The sequence below is a fragment of the Populus nigra genome, chromosome 2 (genome assembly GCF_951802175.1).
Source record: "Populus nigra chromosome 2, ddPopNigr1.1, whole genome shotgun sequence".
In the NCBI taxonomy this organism is placed as follows: domain Eukaryota; kingdom Viridiplantae; phylum Streptophyta; class Magnoliopsida; order Malpighiales; family Salicaceae; genus Populus; species Populus nigra.
The window spans coordinates 41,092,939-41,117,127 of NC_084853.1; the positions used below are offsets into that span (position 1 = coordinate 41,092,939).

Sequence of the window (24,189 nt, forward strand, 5' to 3'; positions counted from 1 at the left end):
GTTTGCTGAATATATTCCGGAGACTATAGACTTGTCTACAGCACTCCCCTCGTGTGATTTATATATATAGGTATAGGATTATACACAATACTAAACATGTAGTGTACTACGTATGATCAGAATCCTATATAAGGTAAATACATGATAAATATAAATATATTAAATACACATTTCATAATACATCCTCTCAAGCTAAAGAAGAAGATTTCACATGAAGCTTGGACCAAAAATAAGTGAAGGATGCAGGAGGAAGAGGTTTTTTAACACAAGCAAGTTGATCCCATGAGGAGATGAACCGAACCTCAATTTCCTTTTTAGCAACTCGATCACGAACGAAGTGATAATTGACTTCAACATGCTTAGTGAGAGCATGAAAGATATGATTGACATGCAAGTAGGTAGCACCCTAGCTAATCGACTTCAACATGTTTAGTGCAAATATGAAAGATAGGATTGATAGCAAATAGGTAACACCTAAATTATCACACCAAAGGATAGTCATAGGATCAGGAGAAAAATGAAGATCTGACAACAAAGCCCAAATCCATAAGATCTTAGCAGTACCATCTGCAAGAGCCTTATATTCTACTTTAGTCGAAGAACGAGCCATTGTTCGTTGTTTTCCAGACTTCCAAGAAATAGGTGTACGACTGAGATATGCCAATTAGCCACCGGTGGATTTTCTGTCATCAAGACTACCAGCCCAATCATCATCTATAAAACCATGTAAGGAAAGAGAGGAACCCCTTGTGATGTGCAGACCATAAGATGCCGTACCTTGAAGATACCAGACAGTTCTTTTAACAAGAGGCCAATGACCATCTGTAGGCGAGTCCATAAACTAACAGACTTTATTTACAGCATAACAAATATCCGGACGAGTAAAAATGAGATACTACAAAGCACCAACAATCTGTCGGTAACGGGTAGGATCATAGTATTGAGTATCCGAGGTCAACAATAGCTTAGACGAGGGTGAAGCAGACGTGTCAACAACTTTACATGAAGACATACTAGCTCGTTGAATGATATCAAGAGTATATTTGTGTTGTGAGAGCATAAGTCCCGTGGTAGTCTTGGTGAAGTCAATCCCTAAGAAATAATGCACAGAGCCTAAATCCTTAATTTTGAATTTTGAATTCAGTAATGTAATCAAATGGCATAACAGAGTTGAATTGTTCCTAGTTAGAAAAAGGTCATCCACATACATAAGCAAGTAAATAAGATCATGGCCAGCACAGTAAATAAGCAGAGAAGTATCAGTATTAGAGGCTCAAAAACCAAGAGAACAAAGATAATCACCGAGTCTGGTATACCATGCCCGGGGAGCCTGTTTTAAACCATAGATAGACTTGTGAAGACGACAAACATGAGATGATAGAGTAGGATGAGAGAAACCGGGTGGTTGCTCTATATAGACATCTTCTTGAAGAATTTCATTCAAGAAAGCATTGTGAACATCTAGTTCATGAATAAACCACCCGCGGGTCACAACAATAGTAAGTACTAACTGCATAGTTGTAGGCTTAACAACTGGACTGAAAATCTCGAGGTAGTCTATTCCTTCTTGTTGAGTGAATCCTCTAGCAACGAGACGAGCTTTATACATGTCAACACTACCATCCGCTCACCGCTTGATTTTATAGACCTAGTGACTACCAACAACATTCATGGACGAACAGTATGGAACTAGAATCCACATATCATTGGAGTGCAAAGCCCGAATTTCATCTTGCATAGCTTGCTGCCATGCCAAATGTCGAGAAGCATCTTTGAACATGAAGGGTTCATGCTCAGGCGAAGTAGAACACACAGGAGCAGAGGATTAAAACATGCTAAGATGCACATGTTTTGACAATTTTGGAAAAAAAAACAAAAAAAAATGAAAAAAAAACATGTGGGGAAAGTCAAAGCTAAATTCTCAACTAGCTCAATATTAAAAAAAAAAATTCATCGAAGTTAATTTTGAAAAAAAACATTTAGGGAAACACTGTAGCAAACAAAAATCGTGTGGGGAAACATTATAGCAAATCCACAGTATTTTAAAGAAAAAAACTAGGAAATAAAATTCTCAACTAGCTCAATATGAAAAAAATAAGATTGACAAAGATCATTTTGGAAAAAAAAGAAGAAAAAAATTCATAAAAAGAAAGAAAAAAAACCATGTATGGAAACATTGTAGCAATCCATAATGTTTTAAAGAAAAAAACTGGACAACTAAATTCTCAACCAGTTCAATATTAAAAAAAATCGACAGATAATTTTGAAAAAAATACAAAAACAAAAAATAATAAAAGAAGAAGAAGAAGACAATCTTAGAAAAAAAAACATGTAAAACCCAAAAAAACAAAAAAAAAAGAAAAAAATATGGGGAAAAATAACATAGAAAAAAGGAAGATAATCTTGAGGAAAAAAAAACATGTATATATATATGGAAAAAACTACTTTCTCTATACATTTTAGAGTATTACTTAATATTGAGGTGATCAATTATTGAATTGAGTGATTTTTAAAAGTTTATCTTCTAAAAATTAACATGAAAAATAGGCATTTAATATCTTTATAATTTACTTCTCGCTAGTCGCTAGCTCTTTCCTTAATACAATTGCTAGTACTTTCATTAATTCTCCCTCTCTCTATATAACCTTACTCTTTGTATGTACTCTCTAATCTAAATAAAAAAATAATAATGTACTAGTCCTAAGTCCTAAGTTATTATAGAGAGACAGATACACAGATGCCATTTAACTGATATTAGGTTAAATGGGAATTGACCATAATTCCTTTGTTTAAGTGAAAAATGAAAATGTTGTCTCAATTCTCATGTAACCCTATTTTTTTTATATAAATATCCCATAAATTTATTAAATTAGATTTATAATTTCTACATTCTCAATATTTTTAATATATATATATTTTCAAAGTTTATTTTTATAAAATATCATTATATTTTATCTCTTTAAAAATATATTTAAGTATACAAAATAGAATCTTTTGAAAGTTTCAGCTATTAATTATCTTGACCAGCCAGACACTAAGTATAAATTACAAGCCATCTAATTAGATTATTAAAACTGAGAAATTAACTTATTATTCAATATATAAATCTTACTACTAAAATATATATACAACATCTAAAGTTAAATTAGATTATTTTTTTATTCATTGAGAGAATTTAAATAACTTTGGATTATATCGATCCAAAGTGTAACGTTTTTTTATTCATTGAGAGAATTCAAAGAGCTGTGGATTATATAACGAGGGTAGTCCTCTTTCTGTACATAATAATATAATAAATACTAGTTAATAGGATTTGAACCTGTTTTATTATAAAAACGCAATCCCTAAATAAGCTTGGTTCTATTTTTCAAAGGATAATATAAGAACATGACTTGATGTTTTCGTTTAGCAAACTTGTGACTGTCGAAGTGGTGTCTCAATTTTTCAGATTGCAATACCGGGCAAGCTTTAAATTGGATGTAATATGTGTTATCTTATATATATATATATTGAGGTAATTTAATTCTTCACTCGCCATGATGCCTGCCTGGTCTAATGTTGCGGCTTAGAAGGGCAGCACTGGTGAAAAATAATATTTTGGCCAACTTGATGCAGACACTTTTATATGTAATTATTAAATTAATAAGTGAAGGAAATTTTTGTTTTTATATTTTAAACGTGTTTTTAAAAAAGATTATTTTTTAATATTTTTTATTTTAAATTATTTTTTGTTGTTGTTTGGAGATCATTTTAATATTAAAAATAATTTTTTAAAAATAAAAAAAAATTATTAACTACCACTACACTTTTAGATACCTATGTAAACTCCAAATATACTTTCCAACTCAACTCATATGTTACGCACTAGTTTTTAGACTAACACAAATTTAGTGAATATATATTGATATTAACTTTTTTAGTGAATGAAAATTTTTTTTAATTAATATAAAAATTCAAAATAATTTATATGTATTTTATAAACTCTAAAATTTATAATCTTACAAGTGATGAGGTGGCACGCCCTGCTTTCAATCTCACCAACCATGACAGAAAGAATTCATGGTAGTTCGATCAACCAGACTGTGCCTTGTTGAGACTGGCCCTACGAATAACGTTAGGTACGAAATAGATAGTGACTTCTAGGGAGCTTTCCTTGATTTGCATTCTTTGTTAATTTCCCATAAAAGTACTTATCAATCTAAACAGCCAAATAAGTTAACCTCACTTGATGATGGATTTTTCTCACCACTTTGTAAGATCATACATATCAATCGACAAATTAGTCACAAGATGACGACGACCACGCTTCTGGTTTATTCCAAATTTTAGTTTTTAGGTACGGGATTAATTACAGATGCCAATCGGAATTCAGAAACAACCTGTTCTATCTAGCCAAGTGCCTCTTTTGGGTCAAATTAAAAATGAGTGATGGACACTGCTTGTTAGAACAAGTTGACTGGGTTATCACACCAATATCGACATCGATATGTTTATGTTGATGTTGACATTTTGTATTGGACAAGCAGATTAAAGCTGATGAAACACGTTATGGTTCTCTCCTTCTGTTGGATTTAAGTAGTCTTGAGGTTGCCCAACTCCCCCTTCGACTCGTTTAGAGGGGTTAGATGGCCGACACCCTCACAAAACTTACATGGCACGAACTGCATGGATAGATCGATTTCATGTCTCAAATATTTTTTCTGCGGAAAAATGCGTTCAAGCTTGCATGAAGAAGCTGTGCAATTAACTATAATTGATTAATTAATCTTTATGCATGTACATGTGAGCACGTAAAGACACGTACAGCATTCTTGTTGTGAAGTTAATCATAGTTCAAAAGGGTAGTTGAACTGATGTTTATAATAAGCTATAAAGAGAGGATATATATAGTGGTGATAATCTGGCCAGAGAGCTGCTTCGTGCCGTGTTTCTGCTCCTGTCCTAGGCTTGTTAGGGCAAACATGGCTTCATTAGCGTTGTTGCTGAAAGCTCTAGTGAGATGCCAGTACCAGGATGATCTTTTTCCAGAGGAAATGAAAGAATCAAACTGCAGGACCGGCCACAGCAGGAGAGAACATGGGACTGAAACCAGGTTTGCCACTGGTCAGCATAACTGTGAGAGTGAAGACGATAAGAGCGTCCACAGCTGGAAGATCTCTGAATCTTGCATTTGGACTTGATTTGGAGCATTGATAAGTTGTCTTTCCCTAGATTCCAATATTTCAAATATATAGATATATATGCAATCGCACATCAAATAGTTTTTTTTCTTTGGGTTATACAAGTGAAATAATTAAATACATACCATCAATACATGCATGCTACTTACATTTTACTATACATCTATATTACAATTACAAATAAAATTAAAAGGAATTAGCACTGTGGATTGTACATAGTATAATCTATAGTAAAATGTACTGGTCACTCCCTTAAAAACATTAAGGGTAATTTTATATTTTTATATCTTTATTGTATAGTGTAATTGCTTCTATGTACTTGAAAAAAAAAAAAACACAGCAAATATTTGAGAGGTTTTTTTAAAATTTCACTTTTTTATAATCTAATTACCCAATGATCCTTGGGATCAACTTTTTTTTCCCCTAAGATAAAAGGGTATTTTCTGTTTTTTTTAATCTCAATTTTTTTTGTAATTATCACATGGAATCAAGAATGTTATGGTCTATTTATAAATAATAATAAAAAAAAAAATGGTTGGTGTGTGCAAAACATGCACTAGTAAGTGAGAGAGTCCCATGCTCTTCGGGTGACATCTGCGGCACCTCCTGAATTATATTACTTATCAAAATAATACTATTATTTAGTATTTCTTTTATCTGATGCAATTATATTTGTGTTTGGACTTTCTTAATGGGATCCTAGCTCCCCTTCAAACAACTCTATCGTTAGCACCGCAATCTTCATAATCTTATAGATTGAAGAATCACAAACACTAGTATTATGAGTCCTAATTTCTTTATAGATTGAAGAATCACAAACATCAAATTTCTTTATAGAACTAGCTGGTTGCAAGTTTTCAAATAAAGGAGCAGTGCATGGTGATCAAGATTCCTTCTCGATTTGCAACACTTTAGATGCAAGATTATATGCAAGGACGTATTTGTTAAATCTTTTTAATTAAGAATAAATCATATTGTTATGTTTTCTAATTTCCCCTCGCTGCTCCTCGTAACAACAATACAAGGTAACTTTCATTAACATACATGAATGAAAGTGCTTAAAACACACATCAGTTCAATCAAGATCTTAACTATCCACTTGAATTTATTATGTTAGAAGGAAAGGCAGAGAGATTTAATTTTTCATCTTGATTGGCCTTCGCGAAGAGCAGCACCATCGAACATTACTAGCGACACTTTTAAGGACATTATATATTGGCCCTTGGATTGGATGCATGAGTGATTTAAAGGCAGGAGAACTCAAATTTTAAGGGCTAATGAGCCAGGTATCCCCTTCGACATAGTAAGTTCCGATGAAAGGCCGGGCCTCTTCATCTGTCAAAACACGAGCCCATGCCACGCGTCCGGTCAGGTTGGCTCCAGGTCCAGTACACATGTATTCTCCATAATACACTCTCCTGCCAAACATTATCGGAACAACAAAGTACTCTATAATTAATATTTGATTTTCTTGATTTAAATCTTACATGCAAGTGAATATAATAGGAGAATATACCGGAATATAATCTAATAATTTAGATTTCTAGGTTGAATATTTCTTCTTTTTTTTAATACCAAAAAGTAGATAATTATAAAACTATTAAATTTGTACAGATGATTGATTATATTAACTTACGAATCGCGTCGCTGGTCACCCCAGTCGTTCCAGCCTTGAGGAAGAATTATTTTGTCCATGAAAGTGTAAGAGAAAATAACTCTGGAATAATCACCCCAAGCTCTGCCGAGGTAAATCAGACCACTCCCAGTTATTGTAGAATCCTTGAAGGAAAACCCACTTGCCAATGACGAATTGCTGCGCTTTTGAGCAGTCAGGGATGCCACTTTCTTGGCAATGGAATTCAAATGGCAATTCTGCACATAATGTTTTACGTGCTTAATTTGCTGTTAGGAGGGCACAAATCAGAACTACTAGCTTAGCAGACAAAAATCAAAGCCAGCATTCACTTCAGAAAGGGAAAGAATCAAGGGAAGACAGTCCTATAACAATCCCCACTGTACATCTTCAGATTCCATGGGCCTCCAGTGGACCCTTAATTATAAGTTGATTAGTTATAACCAGGCGATTATATACCCTTCAACAAATATTCTTGACACTCACGAGCCAGACCGTAATAAGAACTAACAATAGGGACGTAGACTAACCTCGTAAAAGGACCTGCCAGAGCCGAAAATAAAATCAACCGAGCCTTGAATGAAGCAATTATTGAAATAGTGAAGACCCTTGTGGTCATATAGAGTGTCTTGATTTCCAAAAAAGCTACAGTTATAAAATGCCGCCTTGGTCCCTGATATACGAAGTGCTACGGCTTGCCCTTGCTTGGTTCCAATCACATGTGGAGCTGTGTTCTGCATCAATTCACAGAGATTTCTTTTGTATTAATTAATTGCAATTCAGTTCCATAATTTAACCCTGTTGCTTCTTGTTCGGTCTTCCTATGAAACCTGGACGTATATATACTCCTCTGAGTGTGAGCTCATCATGATGTAAAACAGGGAATTTATCAAGGACAATGGACAATATCATCATCAAAGGATTTGCAATTTAATTTATAATTGCTCCTGGTTTTATTCGAGCCCAGTTTTGCAGTCCCGTGAATAGACACTAGTTTTTGTCGGGAATTTTGGAGTTCTCGAGCAACAATGGAATCTTTGTGACGACCAACATGTCATTTCATACGTGTGAAGCGTTAGCTAGGCTGCTGAATTGCCGAGCAGATCCAGTTTTATACAAGGCATGAGTTGCCTTAACAAAAAAAAAAAAAATACTTCTACTTTATATTCTTAATATTTCATCCAAATGTCGAGGGAAAAAACGAGAGAGAATATTAAGAAACAAAGTTACTATCCACACAATTATAGGAAACTTGCCAAAAAAGGCGCTTAAAACCTGGTCTTTAATCAAGCCTTGTTTTGATCATGACTTTTAGCTCTTACCTCAAATTTCATGCTGATGGCAACAAAATAATTTGCATCTACGGCAACAGTTGCACTTTGATATGTTCTCAATGGCTTCCCATCTTTTCCTGAAACCGAGGCAGTGTCATTGCCAGTAATAGCTGGTGGCTCACTCGAGTCGCCTAGAAATGTAACAAAGGGCAATGTTCTAGGGATAAAAATCTTTTCCCTGGAATAATCCTCACATCAAGTTAGTATCTTCATGAGTAGAGACAATTAATCCTGTATTAATGTGATGTACAGCTTTGACATTTAGTGGATTGAAAACGTACCTATACACACCAGGTTTGATTGCAATTATAACCCTTCTGGTGTTGTATGGTGGAATGCTATTGATAGCTTCTGTTATGGTCTTAAAATCTCCAGTCCCGTCTTGGCTTACAGTCACCCTGACACTGTTCATCTCAGCTTGCCGTCGAGAACTAATTTGCCATCAGCGCCTGGGGTCTGAACGGTAGATTTTGCCATCAACATGGCCCTCTTTTGGTGATTATTAACATTCCATGACACCCACCTGCTGTAGTCTCTTTCTGTGTCTAATAAACTCCACGAAGATGACTTTAAACAAAAGACAGATAATAAAAGAAAGAAGAGAGTATTTAGATAAAAATGGGATTTTGACGCCATAAGATTGCTCGCAGCACTGCATGATTTCTTGCCATGGTATGGGAATATAAAATGCCAATGAGGAGAGGGTTTGAAATCGACATTGTCCAGCACTGTATTTACAACATTATCCCTTTTGCGCGTGGTCTCCACAGATATCCATTATGATCGAGCTTTGAGGCTGGATATCACAAATTTTAGATATAAAATTAGCAAAGCAAAAGGGATGAGATATCATGCATGATGAAAGATGCAGAAAACTTACAGTAACACAGGATTGAAAATTACATGGAATCTTGAAAAAAACTTAATGCCATACTGATACGATTGATACGATAGGGGCAAAAAAAAAAAAAAAGTTAGATTTGGATTCTGATATAAAATACATAACTGTTTAGTTCCATAGCAACAATTATAATTCTCAATCCAATCGTTAGATCGGGTTAAAATTTTATATGGAGTATCCTGACATGCTTTCCTATCTTGAGTTAAAATTTCAGGTCAATCAGAGTTCAAGAAGACATCACAATATTGGTCAACAGAGGCTGTATGAATTTTGTTATTTACTTTTTTTTTGACTTGTGAACTTTTTATTTGGCTAAGATTCTTTTCTTAGAAGGATATGACAACTGATTTTGAAAAATTTGTAGTCTTGCAAAGATATTTAACAAGCAACAATATAGTTTTCATGTGTGGTATGAACTCCATATTAATGTGGAATCCTTATGGTGTATGAAAACAATTATTCTATCATTATTATAGTAGAAATCTATCATTAAATAAGTTTTCAAGTCAGTTAAGAATATTTTACAAACAAGAAAACTAAAGAGAAGACAACTTCAAATTTGATTCTCCTAGCTTATATGGAACTTCTAAAGGGCAACAAATCTGATCTTATCATATTTAGGATATTAAATTTGAATTTATTATTGTTATTATTATTTTCTTCTTAGTTTAGGGTTTATTTATATTATTTAGGTTTATTTGTAAATGAGCATCTTATAAGTCCACATAAGGGGTCCATTAGGGTTTGTTCAGTCTAGAGTTAGCATAAATAAAAGCATAACCAAACATGTAAGGTTAGACAATTCAGATTAATAAAACTTCTTATTTGCCACACTTGTTGTGTGCTGATAGGATAATCTCCCTTTCTTGGTTCTCTAAAGAACTAAAAAACGACTTTTCGAAAAACAACTGACTTCGTGGCGTCATCTTTATACTTCTCGTTCGCGAATTAATATTCGTTGAGTGGAGATTTTCATTTTCAATAGTGTTGGTGTCTAGGTACAATTTATCTTTGTGTCACACTCTTATTAGACCTAATTTACTTGGCTTTCCAGGAATTGATGTCTTTGCGTATGGGTTGCTTGACCGCGTGTTCAAGAGGTTTGCATCATTATGATGAAAGATGCAGAAAACATACAGTAGCACATGATTGAAAATTATATGGAATTCTTGTAAAAAACTTAAAGCCATACGATTTTTATATGATGAAGTCCCAAAAATCTAAATAGTTTAGGAATAGGGTTTCCAGATTGGATAATCAGTTAATCAATTGGTTCAAATAATATCATTCATTTTCTCTAGCTAAGATGTTTGATAACTTGTATTTGACGCTTTGTAAGCCAATATGGCTTGTAGCTGGTACCTGTAAAAGATCTCCTTTAGTGGAGGTGAGACTCTCCGATACTTAAATAAGTATCTTTTAAGAGAAAGAAAATATAATAATATTTTAGAGAGAGATAACCTGAATATATATATGTAATAGAAAATAAAAATTGTGAACTTTTGTTTTGAAAGTCTCATGGTGTATTTATAGCTAATACGTTTTGTCTTTTTGTGAATAGGAGGGTCTGGAGTGTAATTTTACCCTAATAACATTTAATGAGAGATAAATATTCCTTATATCTATATCAATGTTTGATGGGATTATGATGTGTCCTTAGGGGACTTTTATACACCTAAAAAGTGTAAGAAAATTAGGGTTCAAGAAGTCAAATGTAATTAAATTCATCGAGACTGAGTTCTTCTTCTAAGTTAGACCCAAGAGAGGATGTTCATTCCTTTGGGTATGTCAAGGGAGAATGGTCATTCCCTTATACTTGCCCAAGAAAGGATGCACATTCCTTTGGACCTGGCTAACTACCAAGTCCACGGGCTTTAGGTTTGACATGTTTGTCAGATCCACATTACTTTGGACCTAGCGGATGACCAAGTTCAAGTACCTTGATTCTGACATGTTTGTCAGACCCATGTTATTTTAAACTTGACTGACTGCCAGTCCAAGTACTTTGGGTCTGACATATTTGCCATATCCATGTTACCTTGGACTTGGTGGACTGCTAAGTCCATATGTCTTGGGTCTGGCATGTTGACCCATGTTACCTTGGACTTGGCTAAATGTCAAGTCTAAATACCTTGGGTCTGACATGTTTTCTAGACCTACATTATCTCATTCCATTGGATGTGCCAAGGGAGGATGATCATTTTCTTAGGCGTGCCCTGGGTTTGGCACACTGCCTATCACAATCGTGTCTGGATTTAGCTAGCGTCAGACCCAACATGCCCGGGGCTTAACATAGTGCCAAGTCCAATCACTGCTGAGTCTGGCTAGTGTTCGACCCAGTGTTCTTAAGGATCGGTACACTGTCAAACCCAATCATGTCTTGATCTGATTAGCACCATACCCAACGTGCCTAGGGCTTAGCACACTGCCAAATCCAATCGCGACTGAGTCTGGCTAGTGCTAGACCCAGTGTTCTCGAGGATCGGCACACTGCCAAGCCCAATCATATCTTAATCTGGCTAGCACCATACCCAACGTGCCTTCACTAGAACGTGCTTGTTTTCCTAAAAAAATATACTCGTAAATCTTTTTTAATCTAGTGTTTTTTTGGTTAAGATATACTAATAAAAACTTGATTGTGTCTGAATGTTGCAATAATATTAACTGGGAGAATCAAACAGGTTTGAATCTTCTTCTGTATAAAATATTGATAATCGGGTCATAATTTGGAGTATTTAGGTCGTCATCATGTGTGCATTGAAAACACATCTTTGCTTTTTGCGGATTTGTGGTCTGAAAAGTGAAAACACCATATTCCTTGAACCATTGGTGATCAATTGCATTCAAATGACTTAATTGGCCTTCAATTATGATTACATTAATTTTGGGTTCCCATGAAGATACATGATGTTAAAAGTCCTATGCTCCCTTTCTCTGAGATCATTATCGCCATTAAATTGAGGCTAGCTCGATCACAATTCATGGATTTAAAAGCTAGCTAGGTTGATAGATTATAGAACTTCTAAAACAATTAATCCATACTTCACATTTTAATGTATAGAGTGCATCTGTTCATGTAGATATGCAGACGTCCTCATATTAACGAGGGAGAAAAGGAAAGAAGATGCACAAACCAGCGAGAAAGGGGCATTCTCGGAAGAGGGCTATCAATAAACCATTGAGGATTGGTTGGATGGGGTCCCCTACTCTTAATTTGCTAAATTTACAGAATTTGGAACCTATCTCATCCCTCAATGGTGGAGTAGGAGTGGGAATGGGAAAGTAGCTGTCTTCCATTTTCCTACTGGAGCTTGGGCATTCTCTCATGTAGGTGGAGTACCAGAGGAACCAAGTCTAGTGCTGTCCAGAGATTAGCCATTTTGTGAATATCATGCATGTGCCCAGCAGGCCACTGATAAAAACTTACCACATGGGTGATGGTGCAGAAAAGCCACCTTGTTGGCTTCCAGAGTTCCATTGCCTCGATCGCTTTAAAGCCAGGGCCTGAAGGACTACTCAAACCAAAGCGAACGATTTGGAGCACTACAGAAAGCCAACACTTGCATATGTATATACATGAGCATGGTTGTCCAGTTAGTCTGTATAATTACGAATCCCTTCTTAAAACTGTTCTATGGCAAGAATTGGTCAGTAGAGTCTATTCTTTGTTTCTCTCCTTTTGTGATCTTCATTCATAAATAACAGTCAGCTAAACATTCCTTATAACCATATCACCGGGAAAATCCAAGAGGAAAGAAAATGAACGAAAGACAATAAACTTTGGTTTTGTTTCAAATTGTAAGAGATAGTCACACCCTCGAAACAATGTGAGCACATCTGTTCATGCATGTACAATTTAATGTTGAAAACTGTACAGGTCCAATATCATTCTTCATTTTCCCCAAGGAGTGTAATTTCTTGAAAATGGGACAAGAGCCAACCCCACACAACTATTTAGCACTGGAATCAGGTAGACTTGTTACTTTTGTTTCTTCAATCTTACATCTTTCATGTGTACTTAATTGCTTATGAATAACTGTAAGAAGTAAGTTGATGTTAGCAACAAGATTACTTCGAGAAATAATCTAATTAAGTAGTTTAAATTTATATAGTTTAAATTTATTTCTACTAGAAAACATATTAGTGATATCTAAATGTTTTTTATGTTAAAAAAATTAATATGACTTTTAACACGGGAAATAATCTAAGTAGTTTCTAAAACTACAAGAATTAATTAATTAGTTTTATTAAACTACAAGGACTAAGTTACAGTATAATTCTAAAAATTTAAAACTCGGTTATACAAATGCAAATGACTCATGGGAAAAATTATAAAAAATAAAATAAAAAATAGATATGCCAAGAAATGCACTCTATTTTCACTATCAAAAAATTAAAAAATGTCAATGGGATATTTTGTCGATGCTTAGTTAAAATTCTATTGGTATTAACATTGTCAATAGAAAATTGTTATTGAAAATTATCTTATCAGGTTTTTTTGTTTCATCAAAATTTTCATCAACAATCGCTAATACTGACATAATTATCAACAAAATTTTTATGTAAAAAAATTAAATTTTACCGTTTATTTTTCATCGGCACTTAGATTTCTAATGGAATAAAAGATTTTAAAAAAATTGCAAACCGTCACCAATTTCACCACCATTTGTTTTTTTTTTTGGCAACATATGCCATTGATAATTTTTGTTCCGAAAGTCCTAAACATTCCATAAGTTTTGTCAAAAATTCTAAAATGGTTGTGAGCACTCCGGTGGAATTTTCAACAAAAATACTAATGGAATTGCGATTTCGTAAGTGTTTTGACTGTTGTTTTTTCTTGTTATAATCCTCAAATCAAGAATTGATAATAATAATAAAAAAAAAGGCATAACGAAAGGCATCTTTACAAGTCAACAATAACTCACAACTACAAAAAAATAAAAATAAAATAATGAATATAAATTAGAAAAATATACAACAAAATTATATGAGATTATTCAAAGTCCACGGCTGCTATAGACAATGTGACATGTATCCTCTTTCATTTTCACCAAAACTTAATTGAGTGAATTATTATAACTTAATCGATATATAGTTTAACAAAATTAGTTAATGGACCCTCATAATTTGAAAAATAATTATATTGTTTCTTAACCATCTTGGCCACTAAATGCCTAATGGGTTTATTAATTTTTCAATAATATTTAATTGTCTTTTCATTCATATCCATCTTGAGTTTGTTAATAGAAAATAAATAAATAAATGCAAAACCCATTAACTTGAAAAACATTCATTGTAAAAAGTTTGATTATCCTAACATTACGGTCAACTTAATGGTTATTTGTGTAGCTAATTTTTTTTTAAAATATTTTTAAGGTCAGAAATCCCTTCATAAAGCTGCATTTAAGTCGTGCCTCTCTGCGGCCTCGTTTCCACTTGGTGTGGTCACGCAAACGTAAGCAATGACTGCATTTTATCTCTTATAAAATTGAAGCAGCCTCAAGTTTTCTTACCACCCACTAAACCGTTTACTTGGAGTTTACTAAGCAATTTGTCACTGCATCTAGAAAATTGGAATTTTTTTTTCCTTCATGCGTCGAGTCCTGTATTTTCGTGATTCAGAAGGCCTTCACCGAGTCAGAGGCAAGAGGCTTTTGGCTGCTATTATTTTTTTCTAACGTACTGTTTAGAATTATTATGCACCCACTCAGATCATTTGGTGCGTGCACTGAATTTCTGCAACATGAAAAATTTATCAGAATCGCTCGTCAAACCATCAGATGTCCTTCACCAAACCTCTCCATTGCTCGTGTTCTTCTTTTTCACCCTCCCCTTTTCGACATTACAAAATATCTTAACCTGTTAGCTGTTCCCAGTGATAAACGCTCACCGTTATTTCTCTGAAGACCAGGACAATTCTTGACCTCGGAGGCTGAGACCTGAACGACCAAGGGCTGTTTGGGGTTGCGAGTCAACTCATGTTTTATGATTTTTTAAGTGTTTTTTTTAGTAAACACATATAAGTAAAAGTAAAATCATTAGGATACACATGATTCTGATCACATAGCATTCTTGAATAAAAAACAAACGCCTCCTTTGGATTACCAAAATTTGCATAGGCTTTTATCATGGTAGTATACATAATTAATAAGTTTCTTGGGATATCAACAGTATCAAACAATTTTTCAGCATAATTAAGAGAGCCCAAATTGTTAAATGAAGCAAATGACAATAAAAGGCGGCCAGATGCATGTTTTTCTTTGATAAAAGAGGTTTTTTTGAGAAGGGTGTGTAGTTGTATTGGTTCTTTGGGTTTTTGTTGTTTTGGAGAAGAGACATGGCATGGCCAGGTTTGCTTAGTTGTTGTTTTTGTTTTTGTGAAGTGTTGTGGTTTTGTTGGGTATTGGTAAGAGTTAAGGAGTGGAAGAAGATATGCTCATGTCTGGCAATCTTGGTTTTCGAAAGAAAAGAATGAGATGAATATTTTTGAAAAATAATTTTCAATGTTAATTATAATTGAATTCTTCATAAACCAAATCAGAGGTTGCTTTTGATTTGCTTTTGGTAATATTTATAAATTGAATTTCATTTTAAATTCAAATTAATATCCTAAAACATTTTTCAAACATTCGAATTAATTTAGCCATATGAATTGAATTTAATTTCAAGGCCACAAACAGCTTGTATAGCTGTCCATATTAGCCAAAGTTTTTTTTTCATTTTTTAATTGTAGCCTTTTATACCTAAATAGATGACCAAATATTTGAATTTTTTTAAGAAAAGAAAAAAATTCAAAGATAAAAGATCAAAGTGTAAAACTGTTAAGGAATAATATAAAACCAAATCTTGAAACCCATTTAATAGCTTCAGCTTTTAGGTTGATCCGATTCTTTATCATGATATCAGAGCCTTATTGATCAAATGATTACGAGTTCGAATCTCATCATCTTCATCTTATTTTAATTAAAATTAATAAATAGCATGAGGTAATGTAAGCCTTTACTAGTTTCAAAATAAAAAAGCTTTCAATTGAGGTTGTGTGTTAGAAAATAATATAAAATAAAATTATAAAATTTCACCTAACAACTTAAGCTTTTGGGATCTCACCTAATAACTTAAACTTTTAAGTAGAATTGTTTTTTTTTTTTGTAAATAACAATGATAAATGTCATGCCAATCTTAAATTTGCTTGAAAAAAATTATGTTCAATCAACTTATTTTCTTTTTTAGTACTCTACATTTCCTTTAGTTTTTTCAATTTTATTTTGGTTCAAAAATTTATTTTCTTAACATTTCAATCTCTAAGTTTGATATAGGAGAGAAATGAAGAAGAGAAAAAGTTAGTGAATAATCACTTTTCGGTGATGAAACTCATCGTTATTTGTATCAACGATGTTAATTCGATAATGATTTTTTTATATATATATAAACATGCTTGAAGAAGTAAATCATGTTTCATTTATATTTTTTTTATTCGGTTGATTTTCATAGTGATTTTGAGGTTAATAAGTGGTTTATGGAGTTTTTTTTTATGATGTTGTTAGGTGAATACAAGTTAAAAAATAAAGTTTTAGAAAAAAAAAAAACCCAACCCTATGTTTTGGCTACCATAGTGGTGTGACTGGATTCTAGACCTAGTATGTGACATGTCTCCTCTTAATAATTAAAAAAAATGGAATAAACAATGCATATAAAAGAAATCAAGCACATGCTTGAGTTTTTTTTTTATTATTCTTTTTCATTAATTATTTTTTCTATTGAATTAGTTTTGTATTTTATATAGTGATTACTCTTTTTAGTTGCATAATATTTTGAAAAGATTAGTTTAATTTGTCATATAAAAAAACTTAAAATAAAGAGGATAGCTGGTGTAAAACACTTGCATAACATATACATCTATTTTTTATTTATATTATGAAGATTATCTCTCTATTTTAATATTTAATTAATATTAACAACTCTTTTTTATTTATCAGTTCATATATTTTGTAATTTATTTTATAAAGCATAAATAAAATCTTTTCATTTCTTAATTAAAAAAAATTAAGAATTGAACTTCATAATTTGTTTCGGTTTACTTTCTATAATGTTATTGCATTCTCAAACAAATATCTTGACAATGGATTAATACTTGATATTTCGAGCATCAATTTGTTATCATATAAATAAATAAAAAATATTTTCGCTAAATATTTTTTATTAAATTCAGTAGAGTCCACGACTATGATCTCGAGTTTAGTGGATTAATAAATTGACAAAAATTGATTTAATATGTTATCGTCTCAATATTTTAAAAATCATATTATGTTTTTATTAGTCGTCCAAGTTGCTTTTGAATATGTAAAGTTAACCGCATCATATCAAAAAAGCTCATAGAAGATTTGATTTTAAAATTGAGTTAGGTAAGGAATTGAGTCGAGAGATTTTAAATTTAACCGAAGCTTGATAACACTGTTAAAAAAGTTTTTATTATTTAAATATTATTTTTTTACATTCTAAAATATTTTGGCCTAACCTAGAATATAGCATGTGACATTTATCTAATAACTACCTCTTAAATAAAAGCTTCTTCGGCAATCTTAAATATAACAGTCACAACTATTAATTAAAAAGCTTGCTTAACAGGAGCCTGTACAGGTCCTCTAAAACCTCAGTCCTAACTTGATCTTCTTAATTGTATTTGATTGTTAACAAAAGGGTTGGGTTTGCTATGGTTACTTCAAATCACTTAATTATAATGATTTTAATTAAGGTTAGTGAAGTAATAATATAATATTAATTAGGATGCGCGCGGTAAGTGTAAATACCTAGAAATTTGTAACCACTTACGAAGGGTTTCTTTACAGTTTTTTTTTTATTAAAAATATTATTTTATCTTTTCGTAATTTAACTAACTACTTTATTAAAAATATTATCGTCACTTAATAAATATAAATATTTAATAGCTTGTAACTTGAAAACACTAGTATAGTTGTCGTCACTTAAAATAACCATAGCAAACTCTATAAAAAGACGGTGAAGATTAGTGATTTTAGAGTGTTACACTCTAAAATCACTAATCAATCAATCAATCACAATCAATTAATCACCGATTTTTTTTTTTTCTATTTTATTTTCTACTAAATTATCCTATTCACACCATGAGATTTGACAACCGTGCTCGAGATTGTAAGTGTTTTATTTTCTTGGATTTCTTTTGTTCACTTATTTCTTTTTGATTTCGACCTTTTATATTAAGATTGCTAAGAATTAATTGTTTTTTTTTTAATTTATTTTTTATAAAGCTGATTTGATCTATTATAAATTTAACATGTCAGTACTTAAGGTTGATTCGAGATATTTTATATATTTTATTATTTTTGTAATTTAATTTTTCAATATTTGATTATTTTAAGATTTAACTTTGTGATTTTTTTTAATATTTTTTTTTATTGTTATCAATTTTTTTAAAAGATTCGATTTATTTATTGTTACTGTTTTTTTCATGAACACGAATTTTTTTCATTCTTTAAAACATCATTGCAGTGCCCAAGCATCGATTTTTTTTACGTTATAGAAAAACCTATGTAGTATTTACAAAGACTTGTAGATTTACTTCTTAATTTCTCATGAATAAATCTATTAAACTCGATCGGAAAAAATATATATTTGTTCCGATGTACGACGATGGTGTTGTGAAAATAAAAATGACTATGACTAATGTAATATGTTTGATAATTTTACAGCTGACTCTGAGTTGGTCTTCGTTGATGTTCACATTGAGGTATACGTATTGAAGTATTAGAGTCGTTTGCCCAATGAGTGATTGCTAATAGACTTTTTAGCATCTCAGGAAAGCTTTGTTTCAAGAGTTGCGGCAGGTAGTGCTTCAGTCGAGGAAGCCTTTACCAACCGCTGAATTAATCCTTATGGCTGCCGGAGAGGGACCCGTCTGATGTCAATGCATCCATCATCCACGTTTACATTCTGTGTTAATTAGCTAGTCTGCCGTTCTAGAGGATTTTGACTCCAAATTAAACACTTTACATAAAATGTGTAATTTGTGAAACTGGCAGCCAAATACTATGTCGATTGATGATTTCTTATTCACTTTCCTTCCTTTGATCTTAACTTGCCGACCAATCCTTCTTCTAGGTCGTGTTCCCTTGATAAACTTGTTGTTTGCATTTTTCACTTAAAATTAATTGCAGATCCGTTCTTGAACTGATGTTTAGACCGTAAAACACACAAGTGACAGGTTTTTTCTCTTACTCCACCATGCGGGCCAAGTTCAAACTCCCACAGGAGTCTCATCAGAAACCTTTTCCTTCCAGCGTGGGTCCCGACCTCTACCAATCCGACTCTATATTATTAGACTTTGATGGTAAAGTATAGTTGTCATGACTCATGATATCAACTTTTTTTTTTTTAATGATAAGTATCATCTTGGTAACTATTGCTAGTTACATGAAGACAATCTTATATATTATGAACGGAATTCTTAAAAGTGATTTAAGCAATAAAGAACTTATCGTTGCGATCCTAACCCCCTTGAGAGTGAAATAATTAATTTAAAATTGGAGGTGGAGAGAGAGGAAAGGAGCAAGTGATTGTTGCTCGCTCATCTATATATAATCGAAGCACTTTATTGATTTTGTTACGTCCGTCTATGCACACACACCATGCCATATGAAATTTACATAAATTAATATTGAGACCTTTGATCACATGTAGAATCGCAAAATGTTGAATGACTTGATGCGTCACGTAATTAAACGGATTGATTCACAAGTCCTAAGCCCCCATGTGAAAATCATGATGATCACATTAGCTGATGATGCAAGAACCAAATATTCTCTTCACTCCACAAATTCTCCATGGAGTCACCGCCACCTGTTAAGCCATATCTTCCTTGCTCCATGCCTTGCATATCCACTCCATGCTGGTCCCAATCCCATGACACCGAATCATTTTCCGGGTATGAGCATGCCCCGTTTTGCGTATAGTGACTGCAGGGTGGGTTTTGAGAATTTGTCAGGTCCGACCCGGAAGAAACCTGGGCATCCAAGGAGTCTGAGTAAGTACAGTTACTCGATATCTCGGGCATGAAATTCGGGCCGATCAAATCCGACCCGGATTCACTTGCAGCAACTGGGATGTCAATCTGGCTGGAATGGTATGTGGGAGTGCTGATGATGGATTGATCCACGGGAGATTGGGATTCAGCCTGGATCCTTTCAATTAGCCGGGGTATCCAAGCATAACGCATGGTGTCTCGAAATTGTTTGCTATTAACATCACATTTAAGCTGCTTTGCCTGCTTCTGGACTCTGGTTCTCCAGTAGTTTTTTATCTCGTTGTCCGTTCTGCCTGGTAACTGCTGTGCTATTTTCGACCACCTTAAATGTTTTAAGAAGAAACAGATATTAATTAGTGTAAGCTAGCGCTCTTCTTAGCAAAACAAATCATGCAGTAATTATATCGCAAGAAGTAGCCGAATATATATACCTGTTGCCCCAGTGAGAATGGAGTTGAAGAATCAGGAGCTGCTCTTGAAGGGTTATATTCCCACGTCTAACATTTGGGCGCAAGTAGTTTAACCATCTTAATCTGCAGCTTTTACCTGTCCGCTTCAGCCCTGCAAATGTTTATAATCAGCACTAAAATCAAATAAGAACTGATAAAATACTTATGCCTGTGAAAATTCTGATGCTGGGAAAGCAAGTCCTTTCAAATATTTCTAATACTAACCTGCACAGCGAGCAGCCGTATTCCATTGACCTTCACCATGGTTGGTAATGTAATGAGCAAGCAAGGAGTCTTCTTCAACTGTCCATGGTCCCTTCCTCGTGCCCATATCATGATCTTCAGTACTTGCTAGACCATGCTTTCTTACTCGAGCATCCATTTCTTACTAATAAAAGTAAGGATTTTGAGAGAGAGAGAGAGAGAGATTGGAGTTTTGGGTTTCGGGTAGTATGAGAGAGAGGGGGGATTCTAGTGTGGATTAGTCTTGAAGGACAATTGATCATAGATAAGGGAGTATTATATATAGAGTGTGGCCAAGTGGAAAAAAACCGAGGGAGAGCAAATTTAATTACTAATATGATAATCTATTTTTCAACTAGATTAGCATGTTTGGTCCAACGCGTAACTAGTTAACTATCATGCTTAGGTCAACTTTACTATTGTATAAATTATAAAATTTTCTTATCTTCTTTAGAATATCCTTACGTATGGAGTTTGACCCCTTGACTTTTCAACATTTCTAACAGATGCACACTGGCACAAGTTGGAGGGTACTATCATATGATGAAAACCATGGTCCAAAGATGATTTGTTTTTGTGTGTGTGAAGCATTCTAAGATGAGTGCTGAGTGCTACCCTTTTTTAAGATGTCAAGATCATCATCGTCCTTTTTTTTTTTTTCTTTTTCTTTTTCAAGGTGTTCGGATGTCTTGCAATGTTTTGCAACATGTGACGATGATGACAACCCATGGTTTCAACGAGGATTATACATTTGTGTGACCGACCACTATATCAAGCTCCTTAGCCTCCGGTGCTTCAAGATACTGTCTCCCCTATCCACTGGGCACCGTGAAGATCCGGTCCAAAAAATTTGTTTGCTGCTGAAAAAACCAAAATCAAGAAGCAGGTGAAAGAAAGGATTCCAAAAAATTGAGTTTATTATAACTGACTGAGTTCTTATAGTTTTATCAAAGCTAATTAATTAATTAACTAATTCTTATGATAATAATTACATGATTCTTTGATTAGTTTACGTTCATCATCTCCATTCAAGTGGTTTTTTTTTTTAAAGTACTTTCTTTTCTCATCAATTTTTATCATTTTTCCACTTCACTTTTCTTCTCCTACTTTTTTTTCTCAAGGATGAAAAAAATAAAATTAAGAACAGACAAAATTAGCAAAGAAAACTAAGTTATAAGTGAATCTAAAAATATTCAGATTCAACACATATATACACATATTAAAATTAAGAAGAAGAAAAAAAAACATCGATTGACATGGAAGAAGATTCAATGCGTCCCTAGACTTGTATTCACCACAAATACTACAATTACCATTTTACTCTTATAAAGAAAAATCAATTAACTATTTATTAAGGGTGAAATTGTTTTTTCCACGTATTAAAAAAAAATAATTTTTTCTTTTAACTTTTTTATTTATAGCAAAATGACTAAATTATTTTTTTTAAAAAAACAATTATCTATATGGAGCCTAGGGTCTTTTCTTTTACATTTCCCCTTTTAAGCATAAGAAAATCACTAAATTGCCCTTAGAAGTAAAACTTCTTTAACTAGCATCCAATGGCTTTTTTTTGTATTTTTATCATATTTTTTTAATAATAATTAAATTTACTTAGAAATAATTTGATCTTTAAATAAATATAAATATAATTTTTTTTAAAAAAAGTTGCTAGCACATGGAAAGTTCATGCACTATTTGTGTGGTGTGTGATGAGGTATTCAGTGCCAACGGTGGCTTCCATGGCGTGTTCGAATCGTCTCGATAGCCTCTTCATCACTAGGAGGTCCATGTGGCATACAGACCTCCGGTTTGACATCGGCAACCAAGGTTGTTAAAATCGCGTTTTAACTCGTAAAATCGTACGATTTTATGAGTCAAAACATGCTTTACGTGCTGAATCGTTTGAAAAAATCGAAAATGGGTGAAATCGGGTTGACATCGGGTGAAATCGTTAAAATCGAATGAAATCACGCAAAATCACGTTTCAAAACCGATTTTACAATTGTAACAAATTGCATGCACTGAAACAAAATGTCCCCCCCATGATCCATCTGTCAGACGCTTATTGGCTGTGGAAATACACAGTCACGCCACGCGGTCTTCACTCTTTAGCCTTCAGTCACAAAAGAGTCTTCAGTCTTCACTCCTTCTCTTTCACCGAACAAATCTCTAATCCCCTTCTCTAATTAACCAACCGGGCACCGATCACACCAGATAAGCTGCTTCCAGGGATTTCAGGCTATATGGGCAAACCGGTCATTTATGAGGCTAAAGAGATTATGAAGGGAACGATGGATCTAAATGAACATTATAAGAAAGGAGGATCAGTATATAGGGCCAAAATCAATGGCCGGGTCTTGGCAGTGAAGAAAACCAAGGATGATGTCACAGAAGAACTAAACATTTTGCAGAAAGTCAGTCATGCAAATCTGGTTAAACTAATGGGGATGTCATCTGGATTTGACAGAGAAGGAAATCGCTTCTTGATCTATGAATTTGCAGAAAATGGGTCGCTGGAAAAGTGGTTGCATCCCACCTCTAAATCTTCCTCAAGCTCTGCAGGTTTCCTCACTTTGAATCATAGCCCTATAGCAATGCAAAGCAGACTTCCCCCCGTTTCCAGAGTGGAGCAGAGAATTTCTTTTAGCAACATGATTGAGAGATGCTTGAAGTCATAAGAAAGCTAGAACTTCGAGTCGAGTGAAGAAAGAATTCTATTCTTGATAGGCGGCAGCTACCCTGCTAGTGTGGCATAGACTTTCCTCTTAGAACCCTTGGGTTAGGACACTGACCCAGCGTCACCAGCAAAGGATGATGGTAGCTTTATTTCATTTATGTACTAGTCAAAGGCTACATGTAGCACTAGATGTGGCCAATGGTCTGCAATACATTCATGAACACACTCAACCAAGCATCGTTCACAAGGATATTCGAACAACGAATATTCTTCTCGATTCCGCATTTTGGGCGAAAATAACAAATTTGATGTATTTGATTATGGAGTTGTTTTGTTACAATTGCTAATGAAAAGTTATTTAAATTATGTATAAATTTTTATTTGAACTATATATTTTAAGATGTTTGAACTATGTATGAATTTTTATTTGAAGCATGAATTTTTTGTTAATGTATTTTAAAATTCCTTACGATTTTACGATTTTACGATCCGTTTTTACGATCCGAGTTTGTATTGCATTTTCCATGCCATGTCAAAATCGTAATTTTAACAACCTTGTCGGCAACCTTTCTTTTACTTATTCCTTTTTTTTCTCTCCTCCTCAACTTCTACATCTGACCCTTTAAATTTTCAAAGTAGACCTTTAATTTGTTTTTTCTTCTGATTTGATCTCTCTTATTTTAATTATTATTTTTTTATTTAAAATAATTTATAAA

The 24,189-nt window shown here is 33.4% G+C and overlaps 1 protein-coding gene and 1 pseudogene across 1 annotated transcript; both read right to left on the reverse strand.

Annotated features, from left to right (window-relative positions):
- Positions 1-6,190: 6,190 nt before the first annotated feature.
- Positions 6,191-8,824, reverse strand: LOC133682252 (probable pectinesterase 53; annotated as a pseudogene).
- A 10,829-nt stretch (positions 8,825-19,653) lies between these two features.
- LOC133681413 (transcription factor MYB108-like) lies at positions 19,654-21,033 on the reverse strand. Its single transcript, XM_062104455.1, has 3 exons — positions 20,779-21,033; positions 20,536-20,665; positions 19,654-20,426 (listed from the first exon to the last, which is right to left on the reverse strand). The coding sequence occupies exons 1-3, from the start codon at positions 20,933-20,935 to the stop codon at positions 19,850-19,852; spliced, it is 864 nt and encodes a 287-aa protein (XP_061960439.1). The 5' UTR covers positions 20,936-21,033; the 3' UTR covers positions 19,654-19,849.
- Positions 21,034-24,189: the final 3,156 nt, after the last annotated feature.